This window comes from Jaculus jaculus, chromosome 3 (assembly GCF_020740685.1).
Source record: "Jaculus jaculus isolate mJacJac1 chromosome 3, mJacJac1.mat.Y.cur, whole genome shotgun sequence".
Lineage (NCBI taxonomy): Eukaryota > Metazoa > Chordata > Mammalia > Rodentia > Dipodidae > Jaculus > Jaculus jaculus.
Genome location: NC_059104.1, coordinates 122711774 through 122736811, shown reverse-complemented (window position 1 = coordinate 122736811; position 25038 = coordinate 122711774). Strand labels below are relative to the sequence as shown.

General features: G+C 40.4%; 1 protein-coding gene across 8 annotated transcripts in view; it reads left to right on the top strand.

The window, feature by feature from the left end:
* Cep295 (centrosomal protein 295) overlaps window positions 1-25038 on the top strand; it is a 55819-nt gene that overhangs the window by 14604 nt on the left and 16177 nt on the right. For 3 of the 8 annotated variants that reach the window (XM_045146173.1, XM_045146171.1, XM_045146169.1), the window contains exons 6-15: window positions 4823-4918; window positions 5830-5970; window positions 7491-7674; window positions 8068-8232; window positions 10484-10708; window positions 16924-17016; window positions 17160-17263; window positions 18013-18150; window positions 19301-19392; window positions 20065-23464. In XM_045146173.1, coding sequence (XP_045002108.1) covers window positions 4823-4918; window positions 5830-5970; window positions 7491-7674; window positions 8068-8232; window positions 10484-10708; window positions 16924-17016; window positions 17160-17263; window positions 18013-18150; window positions 19301-19392; window positions 20065-23464 — 4638 coding nt within the window. Of the gene's footprint in view, window positions 1-4822; window positions 4919-5829; window positions 5971-7490; window positions 7675-8067; window positions 8233-10483; window positions 10709-16885; window positions 17017-17159; window positions 17264-18012; window positions 18151-19300; window positions 19393-20064; window positions 23465-25038 lie in introns of those variants that run through there. The other 5 variants (XM_045146176.1, XM_045146170.1, XM_045146174.1 and 2 more) reach the window with 4 other exon arrangements.

The window sequence follows — 25038 nt, the reverse complement described above, 5'->3', positions numbered from 1 at the left end:
ATATTTAGTTGTCCTTTCAACTTTTTTTTTTCTTTTTGGTTTTTTGAGGTAGGGTCTCTTTGGCCCAGACTGACCTGGAATTCACTATGAAGTCTCAGGGTGGCCTCAAACTCACGGCAGTCCTCCTACCTCTGCCTCCCAAGTGCTGGGATTAAAGGCTAAAGGCTCATGCACTACCACAACCAACGGCCGGCCAGCATCCTTTCAATTTTTTAAATGTAAACGAATTAAGAATATAATGAGGCCGGATGTGGTGGTGCATGCCTTTAATCCCAGCACTTGGCAAGTAAAGGTAGGAAGATCATTGTGAGTTCCAGGTCACTCTGAGACTACATAATGGGTTGAGGGCTGCCGGGAGTGGTGACTCATGCCTTTAATCCCAGCACTCAGGATACAGAGGTAGAAGGATCGCCATGAGTTCGAGGCCATCCTGAGACTACATAGTTAATTCCAGGTCAGCCTGGGCCAGAGTGAGACCCTACCTTGGGGGGGAAAAAAAAATGAGGGCTGACCATCATGAAAACAAATGATCATAAATGTTGGCGGGGATGTGGAAAAAAAGGAACCCTTCTGCACTGCTGGTGGGAATGCAATCTGGTCCAGCCATTGTGGAAAACAGTGTGGAGGTTCCTAAAGCAGCTAGAGATTGATCTACCATATGACCCAGCTATAGCACTCCTAGGCATATATCCAAAGGACTCATCTCATTTCCTTAGAAGTATATGCTCAACCATGTTTATTGCTGCTCAATTTTTAATAGCTGGGAAATGGAACCAGCCTAGATGTCCCTCAACAGATGAGTGGATAATGAAGATGTGGTACATTTATACAATGGAGTTCTACTCAGCGGTAAAGAAAAATGAAGTTATGAAATTTGCAGAAAAATGGATGGACCTGGAAAGTATTATACTAAGTCAGGTAACCCAGGCCCAGAAAGCCAAGCGCCACATGTTAGGGCTGGAGAGATGGCTTAGAGGTTGTTAAAGGTGCTTTCTGGCAAAGAACCCAAATTCAGTTCCCCAGGACCCACATAAAGCCAGATACACAGATGGTACATGTGTTTGGAGTTCCTTTGCAATGGCTGGAGGCCCTAGTGTGCCAGGGGAAAAAAAAAACCTCTATCTATCCATCCATCCATCCACACACATATGTGCATACATATCTATGGATATAGGTATATGTAGAGAAAAAATATAATGAATGCCTACTTATATTGAGTATAGATTTTTTTGCCTTATGCATTCACAATACCGGTATCAAGTTAATGTTAATTCCTTAATACCATTTAATATTCAGTCTGTAATCAAAATTCCCTAGCCCTACAGCTTTTTCTTTTTAAGAATTTACTGTTGGTTCTCATTGGTGTTTACTAATCTACAGCATTATCTTCCCAACTCTGCCCAAGTTTTTCTGTTTGTTTTTTGTTCTTGTTTTTTTTCTTTTCCTCAAGGTACGGTCTTACTGTAGCCCAGGTTGACCTGGAATTTACTATGTAGTCTCAGGGTGGCCTTTAACTCATAGCCATCCTTCTACCTCTGCCTCCTAAGTGCTGGGATTAAAGGTATGTGCCACCACGCCTGGTTGTTTTTTCAAGGTAGGGTTTCAGTCTAACCCATGCTGACCTGGAATTCACTCTGTAGTTCCAGGCTGGTCTCAGCAATCCTCCTATTTCAGTCTTCTGAGTACTGGGATTAAAGGTACATACCACCCTGCCTAGCCCAAATATATTTATATATATTTTCTTGTCTGTTTTTTTTTTCCAAAGTAGAGTCTCACTGTAGTCCAGGCTGACCTGGAATTCATTATGTAGTCTCAGGGTGGCCTTGAACCCATGCTCCTACCTCTGCCTCCCAAATGCTGGGATTAAAGGTGTGCACTACCATGCCTGGCTCCCCCAGGTATTTTTTTAATTGGGAACTTAAATGTATGGACATACTGTAATTTTGTAGTATTCCTATCCCATTAATCTCTTTTGTCCCCTTTCCTCTGACCCTGTTCCACTGAGATCTTTCCTCTGTTTTGTTGTCTCATTCCTTTTGTCCTCCATGTCAAAAGGCTGATGGGCTCAGAACAGTGCAGTCTTGTGGGAGGTTCAGTGATTTCTATGGGGCCATAGCAACCCTGTGGTTCTTACATTCTTTTCACCCCTCTTCTGCAATGTTCCCTGAGCCTGAGAAGGAGTGAAGAAGCCTATAGTTGTTTTTTTGTTGTTGTTGTTTTTTAAGTATTGATTTAAAAACTACTAGGACCTTTTTGTAGATAGAACATTCTTACCTGATTGTATTACCATCTCTGAGTTTCTGCTTTGTGACTTTGGTTTCCTAGCATGTTATGTGACTATACTGGACTTTAATTATAATGACATTAACTAATTAAAGTCAGGCATGGCACATATGCTGTAATCCTAGCATTTAGGAGATAGAAGCAGGAAAATCAGGAGTTCACAGTCAAACTGGGATACATGAGCCCTTATTCTTCCCTCCCCTCTAAAAAAACGACAACAACAAAACACTGTAACCAATTAATGTTTTCATTAGTAGGAAAATACTGTTTGTGTAGAGTTTTATCCTTTGCCTCAATAAGATCCTGAACAAGTCCCCCTATTATATAGAGCTGGGATTTGTCAGCAAATAGCCTCTGGCTTCTCTGGAAAGTTCTTAATTTAGACTGCATTTGTCAACTGGCAGCTTTAAAAAATAGTAATAATAATGACAGGCTATATCTCCCAAAACTCTGATTTTAATTAATTTAATTTTAGAACCAAAACATCTAGATTTTTTAAAAATTTTATTTTATTTATTTGAGAGAGAAAGAGACAGAGGGAGAGAACAGGTGTGGTGCTCCAGAGCCTTCAGCTGCTATAAATGAACTCCAGATATGCATCTGGTTTACACAGGTCCTGGGGCAAACACCTTAACTGCTAAACCATCTCTCCAGCCCCAGATTTTTGAAACTATTCAGGTAATCCTTCTCTAGTTGGACTAATTAATTCAATCTACTTGGCTTTCCCAACCCTGCCTTCTTTTCTTTCTTTTATATTTTTTTCTTTTTACTTTAGTCCTCCTCCCCTACACACTTACGTTAAAGCTGCTGTTGATTTATTCTTTTTTTTTTAATTTGATTTATTAGTTTTCTTTTCATCAAATACAGGCAGTTTGGTACCATTGTTTAGGCTCATCTATGATCTACCCCCTCCCATTAGACCCTCCTTATTGATGTAAATGGGTCGTGCATTGTGGAGTTAGTCCCCAGTTATTGGTATGCTAAATGTCTCTGCAAATCATGACCCAACATGTGATTCTGACATTCTTTCCGCCCCCTCTTCCACAAAATTTCCCTGAGCCATGTTGGGTTCATTTTTGGTCTGCTTCAGTGCTGAGGTAGGTATTGGGGGCCTCTGAGGCTCTGGCTCTCTGATTTGGTAGGAGTTGATTTTTCTCTGCGTTGGTCTCCTTCCCCTTTGTGCTGGTATCCGGTTCACAGGAAAACATCACCCTTGCTTGTTTCACCAATTGTCCTTAGTTTCATTTGGGCCCCTTTTGAGGTATGTTGGGGCAGCTCTCTCCATAGGATCTGCATCTATCTGAAAAAGAGAAGCAGATTCTCCAACGGAGAGTAAGTTAGCACCCAGAAAATTGAAATAACACTTACTTTTTATGCTTTTCTCCTGTCTGAACTTGTGTTAAGGTTTTGTTGGCCTTACCACTTTCAAGTGCTTTCTCTTACCCTACAGTTTCCAGTATAATTGTCACAATGACCATATAATGCAGAGATAGCTGTGTATGCTCTTGAGGAAGCTGAGAGACAGAGAAGTTGCAGGGCCTTGCTGTGGCTTCACAGTTAACATCTGGTACAGAAGAGATTCAACAAGATTGTTAATATTTCTTTGTGAATAGTCTTCATCATTTTTGCCAAATATCTTATTAGAACTTCTGCTAGTAAAAAGTTGAGTTCTTGAAGGCAGGAATCATTTCAATATCGTTTATAATGCCTAGCATTGAGAACACATTGTAGGCACTTGAGAAATTCCATATTAGTTTAATTGATTTAATTGGTTATCATGTAGTAAATTTTGATGGACTGAAAATCTGATTTTAATGCAAAGTATAGGGGAGAGTAGCTTATTTCATCTTTTTAAAAGTTTGTCCTGATATTAGTATCCTTATATATTGGCTTGTATTAAGCAATAATTTAACTCAGTGGGGGGGGGGCATGATTTATTATTAAGCAGAGTTTTAGCATTGGCATCTTGAATGGTGTTGTCTTAGTCCATACTTTGCTAGTAATAACAATGCCACAGACAAGATACATTGTTTAAAAAAAGATGAGCTGGGAATGCTGGCAGCAGAGGCGGGAGGATTGCCATGAGTTCGAGGCCAATCTGGGATTACACAGTGAATTCCAGGTCATCCTGTGCTGGAGCAAGGCCCTACCTCAAAAAAAAAAAAAAAGAAAAGAGTGCATATGGACTTTGGCTTGTGGTCTGAGGTTGAAGAGTGGCATCACAGCCAGAAATAAGGAGTATAGGGCAAACTGGCTTTTGTGAAAGATTTGTTTTAGAAGTAATTCATTAACCCACAAAACTATAAATCACTTGGGATGGTTAATCCATTGCTGTGAGGAGAGCCCTAATTACCTACCAAAGGCCCCATCTGCTTCCTCCTTTAACACCTCATAATGAGGACTAAATTTCGACCTAAGTTTAAGGACTAACCGCAGCTCAGATTAAAACATGATTTTTGTGGTGCATGCCTATAATCCAGTTATAAGTGAAAATTCATACTTTTAATCTAAATTCTGTTTTTTATGTCCTATTCTCCAGAATATTGAAGTGAAAAGAATTTCTTCATTGAAAACCAATAGTTCTACCTATCATCATCTTTCCAGTTTTGTGACTAGACAGATGGACACAGAGCAGGTGATTGACTTACGGTTGCTTGCTCTCTACCTCACTTCATTATTTGTAGGTTCACTGAATTGAGCTACATCTTGGTTCTGTTGGTATTGCCAGATCTTAAAATTTGAACAATGCTAACTACTCTAGAGTAATAGAAATCAAAGACCTCTTATAATTTGAATGTTAAAGTTAGCTATAAGATGGTCCTACTTATATGAATGAAAGATAGCACTTGGCTATTTAAATGGCTGGATTTTAAAATGGTGAGATTTTTTTTAAAGCATGTGTTGTACAAGATAAGGGTTTTGTTGTAGCAAAATATATTTTAAAACTTTTTATTCTCAAGGCCAGGTGTGGTGGCACATGCCTTCAATCTCAGCACTTGGGAGGCAGAGGTAGGAGGAAGGTCTCCGTGAATTCAAGGCCACCCTGAGACTATATAGTTAATTCCAGGTCAGCCTCGGCTAGATCAAGACCCTACCTCAAAACAACAACAACAACAAAACTTCTCTAATGATATATACACTTTGTAAAAACCATAGAACTATACATAATATACATAAGTAATATGGTTAATGTCATAATGAATTGAGAGTCTCTCTTTTTATAGATACATGTTATGTATAATTATGGGCATTTAAAATTTTAATTTTTAAGGCCAGGCATGGTGGCGCATGCCTTTAATCTCAGCATTTGGCAGACAGAGGTAAGAGGATCACCATGAGTCCAAGGCCACCCTGAGAATACATAGTGAATTTCAAGTCAGCCTGGGCTAGAGTGAGACCCTACCTCCCCCCAAAATAATAACTTTTACCATTTCACTTCACTTAAGTAGAAAAATTATTCAAATTCTTTGAATATTACTGTTATAGATATTTCTTTGTTTCATGCTTCTAAAATCATTATCTACAACATCATTGCTTGACTGCTAGCCAGATGCTCATTTGGCTGCTAAAGAAGCAGCTAAACGACTGGAAGAACTGCAGAAACAGGCTGCACAGGAGAGAGAGGAACAATTCGAAAGGGCACATGTACGCGGTACCAAGGCCATGAAAAAGATCCAGTTGGCCCAGGTAAGAGTGGATTTCTGCACTGTGACTTACATACTACTGGTAGGTGACAGGTAGGATTACAGAAGTGATGAGGGTCGGAGCCCAAAGTCACAGGAGGGTATACATGCAGTCTCTGATTCAAGGTTCTCACCCTCCTTTGCCCTCTTTCTTCCCAGCTCAGACTGAAACTTGAAGCTCTTCTCAAATTGTATCATTGTTTTAAAATTTTACTGGTTGCCTGGAGAGGTGGCTCAATGGTTAAGGTGCTTGCCTGAGAAGCCTAAGGACCAAGTTTGATTCTTCAGGTCCCATGTATGCCAGATGCACATGGTAGTGCATGCTTCTGGAGTTTGTTTGCAGTGGCTAGAGGCTGTGGCATCCCCATTCTCTCTCTTTCTCTCACAAATAGATAAATAAAATATTTGTTTTAATTTACCAATTAGGGCTGGAGAGATGTTTAGTGGTTAAGGTGTTTACCTGGAAAGCCAAAGGATCCCCTTTTGATTCTCCAGGACCCACATAAGCCAAATGTACAAGGTGGCACATGAATCTGGGGTTCATTGGTGCACCTATTCTCTCCCTCTCTGCCTCTTTCTTTCTAATAAATAAAAATATTTTTTTAAAAAATTTACTAATTATTTAGTTGTGTATTTGTATGTGTGTACACACCAGGGTATCTTGCCACTGCACATGACCACCAGCCACTTTTTGTCCGTCTTATGTGAGTGGCTTCAGAATTGAACCGAGGGCTGGAAAGATGGCTTAGTGGTTGAGGTGCTTGCCTGCAAAGCCTAAGATTCTAAGTTCAATTCCCCAGTACCCATATAAGCCAGATGCACAAGCATTTGGTGTTTGTTTGTAGTGGCTAGAAGTCCTATTATGCCCATATTACCTCCCTCCCTCCTTCAAATAAATAAATAAAATGTTTAAGAATTTAACCCAGGTTCATAGGCTTTGCAGTCACACATTTGTTTAACCACCAAACCATCTTCCCAGCCCCCATAATTAATTTTTTTACATTCATTTAATCCAAACACCCCTGAAGATCAATCATTTGTATAATTTTGATTGTGAGCCTGCTGTGGTGATGCATGCCTTTAATTCTAGCACTTGGGAGGTAGAGGTAGGAGGGATGGCTGTGAGTGTGAGGCCACCCTGAGACTACATAGTGAATTCCAGATTAGCCTGGGCTAGAGTAAGACCGTACCTTGAAAAAACAAAAACAAAAAAAGGTCTGGAGAGATGGCTTAGCAGTTAAGCAAGTGCATCTCTGTGTGGTATGGTGGTACACAGGCCAAGGAAGGAGGATCACTGTGAGTTCAAGGTCAGCCTGAGACTATAGTGGATTCCAGATCAGCCTGGGCTAGAGTGAGACCCTACTTCGAAAAACCAAAATATAATGTTTTTGTGGCAGAACAAATAGTAGACTTGTGGAAGGAATCTTGGGCCTTATTCCTCATATTTTTCCCACTTTTTCCTCATTGGTTAATGTTACCATCCAAGGTTTAACTGACCTATTGTTAATCTCTTTATTCTTTAAGAATCAAGAGAAACTAATGAAAGAACTCAAGCAGCTACAACAAGAAGACCTGGCACGTAGGAGGCAGACTGTAGCACAAATGCCACCACAGCTGGTTGAACTTCCATACAAACGCAGTGAAATTAAAGAAGACTGGCAGCGAGAGCTGGAGTTTGCCTTTGAGGATATGTACAATGCAGACAGGAGTAAGAGATTTTCAGTAGACTTTCAGCAGTGCTTTTGAATGTTTTGGTGGGGAAAAACATCTGTAGTGATAAAGCAACTTTTATTCTGAAATGAGTTCTCAGTTTGAAAGAAACCTTTATATTTTAGACCTAGAAACCGATGGCCTTTAACATTCTATGGCCTGTCAGGTATAGTAGTGCATGCTTTTTAATCCCAGCACCCAGAAAGCAGAGGTAGGAGGATCCCTGTGAGTTTGAGGCCAGCCTGGGACTACAGAGTGAGTTCCAGGTCAGCCTAGGCTAAAGGGAAACCTTATCTCCAGGGAAGGGGGAAAAAATCTATGGCCAGATTTTGTTTCAAATTCTTTTTAATCATGTTGGAAGGGAAACATGTCTATGTATTTCTTTATTAAGAGGTGAAAGGAAACCTGATTTTACATCTTGAGCCAGAGCCTTTGCCTGCTGTGTCTGATCAGATCCAAGACGAAGAATTGGACATTTCAATGGAGCAGGAAAATGAAGATGAAGCCAGGAACCTTCCAGTGACAGATGCTGACAAAGGTTCTAGTGAAGCAGATGGTAAAAACCTCTTCTAAACCAAGTGTTAGGATATTTCACAGGAGAAAGTGTTAATCATTAGTCAACACTTAGGAAAATCTATTCTACTTTAAGTGTAAACAGTAACAAATACTAATGGGAGTGGTATGGGGGAAACATCTTCATGTTTCTGACATTAGAGATCCATTTCATATGGCTAAGAGGAAGGCTATTGTATTCATATGGGTGTGTATGTAATCAAGATTTTTAAGCTAAACACTCAATTCTGAATTCATTTGAAGAATTTGCATTTTTTTTCAACTTACTCATATCACCAGAAGTCCTGCTGTGCTCCATTAGTGCTGGATACTTCATGTATAGTTTATCTCCTACCTTCATCCCTCTCTCCAGCATCCACCAGTACTTAAAACTGTATCTAGCAGTGAACTTATCATCACTTGCCTACTGAAACCCTTTCTACCTGTTTGAAGTAAATGATGGTACCAGTTACCCAAGCCAAGTTAATAGGCTCCTTTAATACTTAACTTTCACTTTGTATCTCCTTAAAGCTCACCATTGAATTGACTTTGTTGGTTTTTCCAATATATCTTATCAAAGCATTGCCTTTGTTTAAAACCATTCAGGTTTTTCCATCTTATCATCTATACCCTACACTGGACTTAGCCTTTTGCAGTCCAAACTTGATGTTGGGCTCCTTGGATGGGGATCTTAATTTTATCCCCACATTGGCCTCCCAGCATGTATAAGGCTCTGTGGTTTGGCTTTGGCATAAACTCAGTGGACAATACTTTTAGTGCCATTTGCCATTTTTACTAATGTTCCCACTTTATGTTTTTAATATTTTATCTTATTATTTATTTATTTGATAGAGAAAGGGCGAGAGAGAAAGAGAATATGGGTGTGGCAGGGCCTCTAGCCACTGCAAACAAATGTGTGTGCCCCCTTGTGCATCTCGCTAACATGGGTCCTGGGGAATTGAAAGTGGGTCCTTTGGCTTTGCAGGCAAACACCTTAACCTTCTAAGTCACCCCTCCAGGACCCTCCCTCCCCACTTAACTTTCATTTCTGGTATCAGAAGAATCTTACTTTCTTGCTAGATCAGCAATATCTTTAAGGAAGATTTATTTATTTATTTTTACTCTTTCATCCAGTGATATACTTGCTTCAAGTAGGCTATCATTCAGACATCAGAATTGAAAGGTTAACATTACCTATAAGGACACTTCATTCATCTTTTCCTTATCCCCATTAGGAGCTGGGTGCTATAGCACATACCTGTAGTCTCAGCTGCTTAGGAGGCTGAGGCAAGAAGACTATCAGTTCAAGGATAGTTTGGGCTAAGTTTCAAGTCCTCTTGTCTCTCTCTCTCTCTCTCTCTTAACTTTTGAGAAAGAGAGAGAAAATACTAACGTCTAAAGGCTAGTGATGTAGCTCAGTGGTAGAGTGCTTGCCTATCATAGGGCTGGTTCCATCCCTAGTCCCTCACGCAGAAAATATTGACAACTAGTCTATTTCTGAAAAATGAGTAGGTTATAAGCTAATGACAATTGAAAGGAGCCAGGCAGAATTTTTTACCTTGGTGTGTGATTCATGAAGTTAAAAAACAGGCAAGCAGGCAAAGCTAATGTGTGGCCTTGAGGTTAAGCTTGAAATTTATATTATGTTTATGTTATTGGAAAACAGCCACATTTTAGCACCTTTTCAAAATTTAAGTTGAAGTATTATACATGGTTATTAAGTTAAGACTGTAGTTAAGGGCTTGGCTCAGAGGTGTAAGGCACTTGCTTGCAAGATCTGCTGGCCTTGGTTTGATTGTCCAGTCATGTAAAGCCAGATGCACAAAGTAGCTCATGTGTCTGGAGTTCATTTGCAGCGGCAAGTGGCCTTTGCATGCCCAACTTTCTCCTTTACCTTCTCTCTTAGCAAATAAAAATATTTTAAAAAACATTTTTAAAGGGCCAGGTTTGGTGGTGTATACCTTTAATCCCAGCACTTGGGAGGCAGAGGTAGGAGGATTATTGAGAGTTTGAGGTCACCTTGAGTGACCATACTGAGTTCCAGGTCAGCCTGGGCTAGACAGAGACCCTACCTCAAAAAACAAAAATTATTTTTAAAAGACTGGAGTTAAGCATCATTGAATATGCTACTAAATTATTAATTTTGAGAATAAAGTTGTGCTTACTGTTTATAGTTACACCAGTAACTGAGTGTAAAGATAGAATGATTTTCCTGCATAAAATTATACTAAAGTTTTTTTGTGTGTGTTTTTTAGTAGTACCCTTTGCAATGAAGAACCAGCAACTTCCTTCAAAAGTTCTTTTTAAAAGATTACTAAATAAGATTCGAAACCAAAAATCTCTCTGGACAATTAAATCCATGTCTGAGGACGACAGTGAAACAGCTGCAACTATTAGTGAAGCTGAGAGTCAAGTGCCAGCAGTGGACTTGGGAGAAGCCCACAGTGAGGAAGGAGCGCTATCATCTGAGCAGGAGCAAGGTGGCTCTCTCTACTTGTCTGTTTGGTGGCACATAAATGTGGTTCAAGCTGTTCAGTAATATGTTCATATCTGGGTTGGGGGTTCAGCTCAGTGATAACATTCAAAGCCCTGGGTTCAGCCCCCATCACCAAGAAAGAAAAAAATACATATACTTTAAAAATCTGAATAGAGGTCAAAGGTTAAGAAACCCTGCTACTTAAAGCAAAACACAATATTGAGAAACTGAGTCTGCTGAACCACTTTTTTTATTGTTTTGTTTTTTGAGGTAGGGTCTCTAGCCCAGGCTGATGTGGAATTCACTACATCGGCTAATGCGTGCCTCAAACTCACAGTGATCCTCCTACCTTGGCCTCCCAAGTGCTGGGATTAAAAGTGTGTGCCACCACACCTGGCCTAAACAACTTCTAATATAGTGTTGTTTGGTGTGTTAAAGCCAAGGAAATTGATGAATGAGATTTAACTAGTTATTATTGTGACATTTGTCGGGGGCGGGGAGTGTTTTTGATCTCTAGTGAAATCTTTGCTCACATCCTTTTGTTTTTGTGTGTGCATGTGTGTATTTTGAGATAGGGTCTCATTTTGTGACCCAGGCTGGCTTCCAACTCAAGATCCTTCTCCCTTAGCCTTGTGATTTCTGGGATCATATGTGTTACCACATACCCAGTTATGTGTGTCTGCCACATACCCAGTGCTTTGCTCTCATCTTTTTTTTTTTCCCCTCATCTTTATTTCTTAAAAGTTCTTCTTAGGAAGAACTTTTGAAAGAAAAATTGTAGTGTGTTTTTTCACATTCCAAGCAGAGCTTTGATTTCCTTATATTTTAATTTATAGTATATTTATAAATTTATAATTAAATACATAAGCTTATAATTTATAACTTAAGAGATGGTGGTCCTTAAATGGGCTATTATGTATATTTTCAAAAGTTACATAGGACAAGCATGGTGGCACATTGCAGCACTCGGGAGGCAAAGGTAGGAGGTTTACCATGAGTTCAAGGCCACCCTGAGACTCCATAGTGAATTCCAGGTCAGCCTGGATTAGAGCAAGACCCTACCTCAAAACAATAACAACAACAAAAAACACAATTCAGGCAAATGAGAACTATGATGTTATAACTGATGTATTTATTAGAGGTCTGTCTTTTGGTTTTTCAAGGTAGGGTCTCACTCTAGCTCAGGCTAACCTGGAATTCACTGTGTGGCTGGCCGAGAACTCATAGCAATCCTTCTACCTCTGCCTTCTGAGTGCTGAGATTAAAGGTGTGCTCAACCAACTATGGCTTGAGGTTAATTGTATCTTATTTTAATATGATTGGATGTGTGTGGAAATACTTTGCTAGCAAACTTGTGAAAGAAATGATATAGTTTATATTTTGATATTAGATCTTATACTAAGTACCACTTGAGGCCTTGAAATGTGTCTTTCACTGGCTCCTGAGGCCTCCCTCTTGGTTTTCCTGCTTTGGGTGCTCCTTGGTATCCTTTGCTGTTTATCCACATTTCCACATTCACTAGCTATTGCCCTAGAACTCATCCTTCAGAATTTTTCTCCTTATGTCAGAACACTCTAGACAGAGCTGGAGAGATGGTCACTCAGTGCATAAAGGACTTGCTATAAAATCTTGAGTACCAGAGTTCAGCTCCTCAGGCCCCATACAATAGCCAGAAGCTGTGGTGGGCTCCTGCCATCCCAGTGTACTACAGCAAGGGAGGCAATGGCAACAGTGAGGGTTTCTTCCTTTGACATACTCACACAGGCCTACATGCACACTAGATGATAAGTACTATCTTAAACTACCTTAGTTGAGCTCCTATTGTACTTGCTTTACATTATCATCTATTCCTTGATGTGCTTCTAGAGTCCCTTTTGAATTTTGAATTCAGTTCATTTAAGTATTTGATATTTTATATTTAATAATATCTTAAATTTACTCAAAACTGATCTTTTTTTAAAAATTTTATTTATTTATTTGAGAGCAACAGAGACAGAAAAAGGCAGAAAAAGAGAGCGAGAGAGAGAGAGAGAGAGAGAGAGAGAGAGAGAGAGAGAGAGAAAATGGGCACGCCAGGGCTTCCAGCCACTGCAAACAAACTCCAGATGCATGCGCCCCCTTGTGCATCTCGCTAACATGGGTCCTGGAGAATCGAGCCTTGAACCGAGGTCCTTAGGCTTCACAGGCAAGCTCTGAACTGCTAAGCCATCTCTCCAGCCCAAAACTGATCTCTTGATATCCCCTTTCACCATATAGCTGCTCTTAAAATTCCCCATAGTTCATTGTTTGCAGCATGTTAATTCCTTCACTCAAGCAAAAAATATTATATTCATTCTGGTTCTGTTTTCATTTCCTGTGTCTAGAACATCAGCATCTTCAGTTACTCTTACACTCATAGTAGATCACAGAGCCCAACCATTTCTTATTCCTACCATCTTTGTTTGAGCCAAATTTGTTTTCTGGTAGATTCTTGTAGTGGTCTGTTATATTTCTAGTTCCCTGCTAAAGTCTCTTCACAGTGTGATTCTATGACAGAACACAGTTCAGCTCATCTCATTGTGAGGTCCAGCGAGTACCAGTTTTACTCAGGAAAACTCAAAAGTGCTCACAGTGGCCTCAGCATATTGTATGATATCTCTCTTTCTCTCTCTCTCTCTCTCATATATGCACGTGTACATGCACACACACACTTGATGTCTCTGACTTTATTTTCTGCCATACCTCTCCCCAACCACTGTATTTCAGATGCTGGCTTCCTTACTGGTCTTCAGACAGAACAGACACAAGTCACATGATCGTTGCAGTTGTTTGTCCTTTTGGCTGGCATTCTCTTATGGTTCACTTTCTCAGTGAGGCTTTTTTTGCCCACTTTCTTTCCTTATTTATTTATGTATTTATTTAAGTTTTTTCAAGTTAGGGTCTCACTCTAGCCCAGGTTGTCCTGGAACTCATTCTGTAGTCCCAGGCTGGTCTCAAACTCACAGCTGTCCTCCTACCTCTGCCTCCTGAGTGTTGGAATCAAAGGCATGTGCTACTATACTTGGCTTCTTTGACCACTTTATGTAAAATGGCATCTTTTCGGGCTGGAGAGATGGCTTAGCTGTTAAGACATTTGCCTGCAAAGCCAAAGGATCCCAGTTTGACTCTCCAGGACCCACGTTAGCACCCATTCTCTTTCTCTCTCTCTCTGCCTTTTTCTCTGTCACTCTCAAATAAATAAATAAATAAAAATAAACAACAAATTTTAAAAATGACATCTTTTCTAGTCATACTTCCACCCCTTCACATCCTATCTCCCTTACCCTACTGCTTCTCTGTGTCTCTTACTGAAATCTAATAGGTAATAGATTTTGTTTGTTTTATTGATTTTTTTTCACACCTACTCCTCTCCATGCTCTCCACCTGTGAGAGTAGGAGCTTGAAGATTTTGTTCATTGCTCTATCCCTAGAGCCTAGTGTCTTGTATAAAAAAGGGACCCAATTGGGTTTTGTTGTATTAGATGAATAGTTTAAAGCAAAAGGTAACCTGAGGGGTTGGAGAGATGGCTCAGCAGTTAAGGCACTTGCCTGCAAAGCCTAACAACCCAGGTTCAATTCCCCACTCCCACATAAAGCCAGATGCACAAGGTAGCACATTCATATGGAGTTCTTTTCCAGTGGCTGAAGGCCCTGGTGCACCCATTCTCTCTGTCTCTTCTATCTCCCTCTCTTTCTCTCTCCCTCCCTCTCTCTCTCTCTGTTTGCAAATATATTAGAAGAAGCCAGACATGGTGGTGCTTGCCTTTAATCCCAGCTCTTGGCAGACAGAGGTAGGAGGATTGCCATGAGTTCGGGGCCACCCTGAGAATACATAGTGAATTCCAGGTCAGCCTGGACTATAGTGAGACTCTACCTCAAAAGCAAAACAAAAAAAAATAATTTGTGGGTTGGAGTGATGCCTGAGCTATTTAAGGACATTTGGTTGTAAAGCCTGCCAGCCTGGGTTCATTTCCTCTGTATCCACAAAAAGCCAGATGCACAAAGTGGCACATGAGCCTAAAGTTCATTTGCAATGGTAGGAGGCCCTGTCATACCCATACTCACACTCCCTCTGTCTGCATCCTTTTTTATTTTCTTTCTCTGAACTGAAGGAATATAAATATTTTTCTTTTTTAAAAAATGGCATTTTGGGAAGTTCTCTGTATTGTCTAAAGCCATGAAAATGGAAAATTCTTTTAGAAGAAAAATTTATTCAAAAGACTATCCAAGGGCAGGAGAGATGGCTTAGCTGTTAAGGCACTTACTTGCAAGACCTAACAACCTGGTACTCACATAAAGCAAGATGTACAAAGCGGTGCATTCATCTGGAGTTGGTTTGCAGTTGCTAGAGTCCCTGGCATGCCCATCTTCCCCCCTCCCCTATGTCTCTCTTTGCCTATAAATAAATAAATTTTTTAAACAGGGAGACTATCCAAGATACTCCAGCTTCCAGCAAAGCTAGAACCTGGATCAAACAGCAAAGGCATTATAAGAAAGTAGCTAGAGAAGTAGGAGAGAAGACAGTTTGGAATCCTAGTGAAGGGAAGGCTTTCCTGTTCAGTCTGTTATCAAGTTCTGAAAAGTCCCTGTGTAAAATAAGGGTTCTCAGCTGGGCCTGGTGGTTGCACGCCTTTTAATCCCAGCACTTGGGATGCAGAAGTAGGGGGATCACTGTGAGTTCGAAGCCACCTTGAGATTACATAGTGAATTCCACATCAGCCTGGGATAGAATGAAATCCTACCTTGCAAAACCAAAAAGAGAGAAAGGGAGGGAGGGAGGGAAGGGGGAGGAGAGAAGAGGAAAAGGAAAGGAAAGGAGAAGGGAGGGGAAAGGAAAGAAAGAAGGAAAGGGAAAAGGAAATAGAGGTTCTCTTCCCTCCACCCCTAGGTAGTCTAGGCTAATCTGGAATTCACTTGTAGTCTCAGGGTGCTGGGATTAAAGGCTTGCACCACCATTGTGAATAGGAGTTTTCTGTCTGCACTGTCATTTTCATTCTTCCCCTTTGATGACTACTGCTCATACACTTGGGTCTCTTAGTTACTTAAATGAGCCAAATTGATTGTTTTTGTTTTCTTCACATAGGCCCTTTCATACTGCTCATTGGTTTGGATATGTCTGTTTGTCCCCCTAGGATTCTCCCTTTTTAGTCTGAAAGGTCATATTCAGAAATCACACCAACACACTAACCTAATATTGTCTTTATTACAATCTGTAGTATAGCTCTTTGTTTTCCTATCATAACTTATTTTTTCTTTTTTTGGCTTTTTGAGGTAGTGTCTCACTCTATCCCAAGCTGACCCAGAATTCACTATGTAGTCTCAGGGTAGCCTTAAACTCAGGGCATTCGTCCTACCTTTGCTTCCCAAATGCTGGTATTAAAGGTATGTGCTGGGCTGGAGAGATAGCTTAGCAGTTAAGGTGATTGCTTGTGAAGCCTAAGAATGCATGTTTGAATCTCCAGGTCCCACATAGTCAAACATAGTGATGCAAGTGTGCAATGTTGCACATGCTCACAAGGGAGAGCATACATCTAGATTTCGTTAACAGTGGCTGAAAGGCTTTAGTGTTCCCATTTTCTCTCTCTCTCTCAAAAAAAAAAAAAAAATGACAGTAATAAAGGCGTGTGCCACCATGCCTAACTTTCCTTCATAAATTTCTAATTCTGCATGCTTAATGCTTCTGTCCCTCATTCATCCTTAAAACCTACTTTAGGCCTCTTCATTCACCACAGTGTCCCTAGCATCTATCATGTAAACTCGTCATAGATGATTGAGTAAGTACTCTATGCACAGTATCTGACTACTCAAATATGACTAGGTTAAACTGCGTTACAAATCTTAAAATAAGAACCCTGGACTCTTAATATATTGAAGATACACTGATATTTCTTTAGCTCCTCTTTAATTTTGTCACCTTGCTTATTGTCCTTATGCTTTTCCAGTGGTAAAGCCTGTCAAGTATACTTTAATCAGTTCTTTCCTTTACACAATTTCATCTTTTATCTTTGTGATTATATTGTGCTTGTGTTTGATGGATAATATATATGGCCATCAGGAAGGTGAGCAGGTATTCAGTGGGTGGTCCACCTCAGGTGGACCAAGGTTGAATGGTTGATATGAATGCAGATTTTTGTTTTTGCTCTGCTCCCTTTACACTTGACAGTGATGACAGGATCATAATAACAGTGGTGTCTGTTACAGTCATGGGAAGTGACATACTGACAATTGAGTCTGGACCTCTTAGTAGTGAAGATAAACAACTTCCTTGCCAAGCATACTCTGGAAAGGAACAAGGTATTTCTTTTTATCACATCCTCAGATTAAATTTGTTTTACTCTTTACATCTTTTTCCTTTAAAATTACATAGAATGAATGAATAGAAAAGGGGTCAAAATTGTGAAATACTGCAATGAATTTCTGTTTTGGGGTTCTTGTAGCAGTCAATGAAACTCCACCTGTCACAGCTGTTGCTCAGAGTTCAGTTCTGCTCCATCCTCAAGAAGAAGCTGCCAGAATTAGAATGTCAGCAAGGCACAAACAGGTAACTTGTTTTTTTTTTAAAGATATTTTTTATTTATTGTAAGCAGAGAGAGTATGTGGGTACTCCAGGGCCTCTTGCCATTGCAGAGGAGCTCCAGGTGCATGTGTCATTTTGTACATCTATATTTATGTGGGTACTGGGAAATTGAACTTTGCAAGCTTTGCAAGCAGTTCTCTTTTACCATTGAGCCATCTCCCCAGCCCTTGAGATGTATTTTTAAAGGTTTCTTCTGTGTGCTATAATTTTGCTTACCAATTTAGTTTGTCTTAATACTATGTTTTTCTGCTTTGTCTTACACAAATACTTGGCTAATAACATGTATTTTGTCTCTGCTTTCATTACTCAGTTGACCCTCACTGTGTGTCTTCTTTATACTACTTATCCTTCCTTTTCTCCCAGCTCTCCTATCCACCCTTTGGTAGCACCAATAATGTAGATAGAACATCACATGTGTCTTTAAAAAAAAATTTTATTTATTTATTTGAGAGAGAGAGGTAAAGACAGAGACAGAACAGAGACAGGATGGGCACGTCAGGGCTTTCAGCCATTGCAAACAAACTCCAGATGCATGCACTACCTTATGTATCTGGCTTATGTGGGTCCTGGGGAATTGAACCAAAGTCATTTGGCTTTGTGGGCAAGTGCCTTAACTGCTAAGCCATCTCTCCACATATGTCTTTTCATTGCCATGCATGTGAACTTTTGTATGAGTTTGTTGTTAATAGAGCAATAGGATTTTTATTATCTAGATAATGGAGATAGAAGAGCAGAAGCAAAAGCAATTGGAATTACTTGAACAAATTGAACAACAGAAATTAAGATTAGAAACTGATTGCTTCAGGGCTCAGCTGGAAGAAGAAAAAAGAGAGAAAACTCAACAGACTGAGGTACGATGCAGGAATTTCATCCCTACATAAGTCAGTGAGGGCAAGAAAACGTGAGCAATCATAGTATTTAATTTTGCAGTAACCTAACATCATTCTTTGATCCATCCATGTACTGAGCCACAGTAGTTGTAACTAATTTGTTTATGTGTACTGGAGCTTTTGCATTTACTGAGTACTGAAGGAGAACAGTAAATTACTTCATTTCATAATTCTTATGGAATTTCCTGCCTTTGCCAACAAAAAGAAAAGCTATATAGAAATGTAAAGGCTAGGGAGACCGCTCACTGATTAAAGGTGCTTGCTAAGAAATGAACAACTAAGCTGGACGTGGTGGCACACACCTTTAATTCCAGCACTCAGGAGGCAGAGATAGGACTACCAAGAGTCTGAGGCCACACTGAGACTACATAGTGAATTCCAGGTCAACCTGTGTTATAGCAAGACCCTACCTCAAAAAAAAACCAAACAACAAAAAATGAAGTCGGGCATGGTGGCGCACACCTTTCATCCCAGCACTTGGAAGGCAGAGGTAGGAGGATCATCGTGAGTTCGAGGCCACCCTGAGACTACATAGTGAGTTCCAGGTCAGCCTAAGCTAGATTGAGACCCTAGGTCTAGAAACAAAAAAAAAACAAACAAAAAAAAAAAAAAAACACAACTACACAAGCTTTGTTTTGTTTGTTTATATAAAATATTTATCTCTGCCGGGTGTGGTGGCGCATGCCTTTAATCCCAGCACTTGGGAGGCAGAGGTAGGAGGATCATTGCCGAGAGTTCGAGGCCACCCTGAGACTACATAGTGAATTCCAGGTCAGCCTGAGCCAGAGTGAGACCCTACCTCGAAAAACCAAAATAAATAAATAAATAAAATAAAATAAAATAAAATAAAATATTTATTTCTGCTGGGTGTAGTGGCACATGCCTTTAATCCCAGCACTCAGGAGGCAGAGGTAGGAGGACTGCCATGAGTTCGAGGCCACCCTGAGACTCCATAGTGAATTCCAGGCCAGCCTGGGCTAGAGTGAAACCCTACCTCAAAAAACCAAATATATATATATATATATATATATATATATATATATATATATATATATATATATATATATATATATATTTCTGAATATGTTTTAATTATATTATCCTTGTTTAGGTTGCTCCAGCATCGTGTGACATCATTTCTGATGAACACAGTCATAGGCAGATGATTCGTAACTATCAGCAACAACTTTTACAACAAAACAGGTATCAGCTGGGGTATAATTTCTATACAACGATGTATTGCACCTTTGGGATTATTTGATTTATATGAAGATCTAACTGGAACTCCTTTAGAACTTGGTTTGGCACTTTCTTCAAGAGCAGTAGGAGAATATTCCTTTTCCACTGTGAATATGGTCAACCCTAGATTTCTGTTTGAGTGTGATATATAAATATTTGATAATGTGAAGCATGTTGTATGTGTGTTCATGCATGTATGTGTACATGTGCATGGGCATGTGGATGCCAAAAGTTGTTGTCATCCATCTTCTCCATTTTATTTACTGCAGCACGGTCTCTCACTTGAACTCAGAGCTCACCCATTCGGGTACTCTAGCTTTCCACTTTATCCAAGGATCCCATATCTTCACCTCCCAAGTACTGGGGTTACAGAGAAGCCACCATGCTCACCCTGCAGTTAGTAGGCACTGAGCATCTGAGCTTTAGTTCTCATGTTGGTAGAGCATGCAATTAATCCACTAAGCTATATCCCCAGCCTTTTGTTTTTGGGGGTTTTGTTGTTGTTTGTGTGTGTGTTTTTCATTAATAAATAGTAATATTATTTTTATTCTTGTTTTTTATTTTGTTTTTTATTTTTTTTTGGTTTTTCGAGGTAGGGTCTCACTCTGGCTCAGGCTTTATTCTTATTTTTGATAGGTTACATAGGCAGTCTGTTGAAACTGCCAGAAAACGATTACTTGAGTATCAGACTATACTAAAAAGAAGATATCCATCCATGTCAGCCACATCATTGGTATCTGATTCTGTTATATCAGTACCACCATGGAAATCTGAAAAATTGACTACATCAGAGCATAGGGATCAGAGCCAGAGACTCAAGTTAAGTCCTAACAAATATCCACCTATGAAACCCATACAAATTCCCAGAGGGGAACAAGGCAATATTCAGGAGCCAAGACAATATCACTTTTCCCAGAAACAAGCAGAAACGGCAGAAACATTAAACACTTTGGATGTGTTAGCTAAGCAGCGTTTGGAGTCTCAAGATCACCTACGGCAATTCCAGTTGGAAACACAGCAGAGAGACTATAAATTGATCCCTAAAGATTCTCACATACTTTCGAGAGCTTTGTCTTTTGATAGGCCACAAACATTACAGGATGCTAGAAAAATGCCTGAAACATTTAGGGTAACAACTTTTCAAAGTTTAGATTCTCAACAAATATTGTCAGTAAATAGTGAAAATTTGTTTTCTAAGCCAAATGAACTTTCTTCATTCCTACCACTGGTACCTGAGCATTCTTTTACTTGTCTCCCTGTTAAAGGCGAATCTGGAAAAACTCAGGAACCTTTTTCAAACATAAGCAAAAGTGCAGTTTCTATAAACCAAACTGTACTGAGTCAAGTGCATGGTCAGCCTGTGGTATCCTCGGAGACTATCACAGCCCAGCAAGGCAATTTGAAGGCTCTCCAAGAACAGTTAGAACTACAGAAGGAAATTCTTCAGGCAAGACAGGAAGCTCAGGAACAGTTGCTTCTGTGCAAACAGCAAAAACTTGAAGAGCAAAATGGCCTCTCCACTTTGCTCCCAGTGGCAGCTGGAGAGTCATTTGTTTCACTGCCACCTGTCAAGGGTGGACCAAGAAGAATCCAGGAATCTCCTGCCAGAAACATTACTGCTGCATCCTTGGGCGATGTGGATGAGTTCAGGGGGGTTCCAGAACCTATCTTATTACAGCAAAATAATTTAAAATTTCTCCAAGAACAATCCAATATGCAGAGAGATAATCTTCAGGCCAGACGAGAAGCCCAGGAAGTCTTGTTTACATGTAAAGAGAGTGAACTGGATGGAAGGATTGGGGCTGAACAGACTGGGCCTCATCAAGTAGTTCTGCATCCATTTACTTCACTACCATTTGCTGATCATAAATCTAGGAACATCCAGGAGCAGCATTTACCTAAGAGTGAGAAAGGGCTTCTCTCAAGCCAGTCTGAAATCCCAAGATCTCAGGATGGGTCTTCAAGTTTCCTACAGCAATTCCTACCTCTACGTGATAGTTTGAAGCTACTGCAGCACCAGCTCACTTCACAGGAGGATACACTTCAGGCCAGACATAATGCTCAAGTGGAACTCCTTTTACAGAGACAAAAGGATTTGGGAGGCAGTATGTCTGGGCCGGTGAGTTCTTCGTTCTCATCATTGGTTTCCCAGAAATCAGTTTCCTTGCACACAGCTATGGAAGCTGAGTCTAGATTTCAGAAACTGTATTCATCTGAGAAGGAGAATATAATTCCCTCTGGTCATTTGATCATCCCAACACTTCAGGATACATCTCTTCTCTCCCCACAGCACAGCCCACCAAAAGAAGAAAATTTGGCAGTACTTCAGGAACAGTTAGACATGCAGGAGGTAACACCTGATGCTGGAGAAGAGACTCGGGAATTTATCCACAAACAAAGTGAGCAGACTAGCACCTCTTCTTCACCATTCCAGGTAGATGAATCAGAAAGGTTCCAGGAGTTTATGTCAATCAAGAGTGACAGTACGGGTCCCTCGAGCCATTCTAAGATTCCAAGATTTCGGGAAAGACTTCTTAGATTTTCCCAGCATATACTTCCTCTACAAGATAATTTGGGGCAACAGCAAGAATGGCTAGACACAGAAAGAGAGGTCATTCAAGTTAGCCAGCAAACCCAAGAAAATATATCTTCTAAACAGACTGGTTTTTCATTGACACCCCAATTAGGACAGCCTTCTTATATGTCATTGCCTTCTGTTGGCTCTGGTACAAGACAGGAACTTTCAACAGAGAGTGACAGTAAAATAACTTCAAGCCATCTTCAGATTCCAGAGCTACAGGATAGGCTTTTAAAGATATCCCAACTTATTCAGCCTCAGCAAGACAATCTAAAGGCCCTTCAAGAACAGCTAGCTACACAGAGGGAAGTCATCACTCAGACTAGATGGGAAGCTCATGAAGAAGCACTTTCACAAAAACGAAAAGGGTGGAGAGGGAAGACGTCCCCGGAGCAGGTTGGTGTATCTTCACCTTCAGCAGCTGAGCATTCATTTCCTTCTTCACCACTTCCTGAATCTGAAAAAAAAACTTTTAGTTCAACTACCAGTGATAATACAATCTCCTCAAGACATTCTGAGATGCTGGTTTTGCCTGACAGTGCATTGGACTTACCACATACTGATTTACCTCAACAAGGTAACCTGAGTGCACTGCAAGAACACTTGCATGCACAGACAAATCCCTTTCCTTGCACAGAGAAAATCCAGAAAGAGTTTCTGTTATCCAGGCAGTGTAAACTTGAGGAAGATGTATCTTCTAGGCATTTTATCCCACCTCATCTTGGTTATTTAAAGGCACTTCAACAACAGTTAGATATACAACGGAAATCCATTAGGTCTGGCCAGGAAATCCAAGAGGAACTGCTTTTGCAAAGATTAACTAAATTGGAGCAAAGGGTATTATCTGAGCAAAGCAGCTCCATCCCCTTCTCATCTCAGGTAGCCAACTCTGAAGGAACCCAAAAATCTTTGCCTGCCAAAAGTGGTGATCCTGGCATCCTAAGGGCACAAGGCAGGATTTTGACCTTTTCACAACCTCTTCTGCCTCAGCATGATCACCTGACACTGCAGTTGGACTTAGGAAGGGAGGAAGTATTTCCTAGGGAGAAATCCCAGGAACTGCTTTTAAACAAACAAAAGATGAAAAGTGAATCAGATGAGCATGTTCTCTCTTCTTTGTGCCTGTCGAAGGAAATAGAGCATTCATTCATTCCACTACCTTTTGCAGAAGCTAAGCCTAAAAACATTTGTGAATTGGGCCCATCTAAAAATGCGCATACAGCTCTCTCAAGTGATTCTGTGATCCCAAGACTTCAAGATAGATGCTTGAGGTTTTCCCAGCCTGTCTTAACTCAGCAAGAAAATGTAAGTCTTCAGAAGCAGTTAGATCTACAAAGAGAAGTTCTGCATTCTAGCCAAAAGGCCCAAGAAGAATTACTTAAACAGAGGCAAACAGCACTGCAGCAGCAGATCCAAAAACATCAAGAAACTTTGAAGGACTTCTTCAATGGTAGTAAGGTATGTTCTCAAACATAGAGGAATTAAATAGAGGTTTAAACCTGATTGAGTTTAATCCTACTTCCAGTGGTTTTTTTCTTTTGTTTCTGGGAATGATTTGCATTAACTATGTTTTCATTTTCTATCTTTAACAGTGTAAAAACAAAAACTGAGCTAATTCAAATGGACTTTGAGATAATGGTTACTTGAAAGCTAACTAAATTTAAGTGCACTCACCATTACAGAATATAGATTCTTATCTGGAGTAAGTTGACTATAGATTGAAATTGTAAAGGTAAATCATTAACAAAATTATTTGTGCCGGGCTGGAGAGATGGCTTAGCGGTGAAGCTCTTGCCTGTGAAGCATAAGGACCCCGGTTCGAGGCTCGATTCCCCAGGACCCACTTTACCCAGATGCACAAGGGGGCGCACGCATCTGGAGTTCATTTGCAATGGCTGGAGGCCCTGGCGCGCCCATTCTCTCTCTCTCTGTCTGTGTGCCTCTTTCTCTCTGTGTCTGTTGCTCTCAAATAAATAAATAAAAAGAAACAAAAAAAATTGTGCCATAGCAGACCTTATACAGTTGACATTTACTTACAAATCAAAGTTAGTACTCTTCAGCTATGCGTGGTGGCACACACCTTTGATCCCAGCACTTAGGAGGCAGAAGTAGGTGGATCGATGTGAGTTCAAGGTCACCCTGAGATGACAATGAATTCTAGGTCAGCCTGTACTAGAGCATGACCTTACCTTAAAAAAAAAAAAAAAAAAAAAAAAGCAGGCATGGTGGCACATGCCTTTAAGAAAAGCACTGGGGAGGCAGAGGTAGGACAATTGCCAAGAATTCAAGGCCATCCTGACACTACAGAGTGAATTCCAGGTCAGCCTGGGCAGAGTGACACCATACCTCAAAAAGAAAAAAAATAGTCCCTCTTTTCCATTGACATGATAAAGCTGGCATGATTTGTAGGCTGGGGCCTGGATCTCTGTTGCTTGCATCTGAATTATTGAGAAGACTGGCATGGTCATTCAGATGTTCACAATTCTCCACATGGGAGACAAGAGTGCATTCTTGTACATATAAATATATCCATTTTATTTATTTATTTATTTGTTAATTGTTTTTGTTTGTTTTTTCAAGGTAGGGTCTCACTCTAGCCCAGACTGATCTGGAATTCACTATGTAGTCTCAGGGTGACCTCGAACTCATGGTGATCCTCCTACCTCTGCCTCTCAAGTGCTGGGATTAAAGGCGTGTGCCACCACGCCCAGCATGTTAATTATTTGAGAGCGACAGGCAGAAAAAGACTGGGTGTGCCAGGGCCTCCAGCCACTGCAAATTAACTCCAGATGCCTGCACCACCTTGTACACCTGGCTTACATGGGTCCTGGAGAATCGAGCCTCGAACTGGGGTCCTTAGGCTTCTCAGGCAAGTGCTCAACCACTAAGCCATCTCTCCAGCCCTATTTTTATTTTTCGATGTAGGGTTTCACTGTAACCCAGGCTGACCTGGAACCCACTATGAAGTCTCAGGGTGTCATTGAACTCATGGCAGTCCTCCTACCTCTGCCTCCCAAGTGCTGGGATTAAAG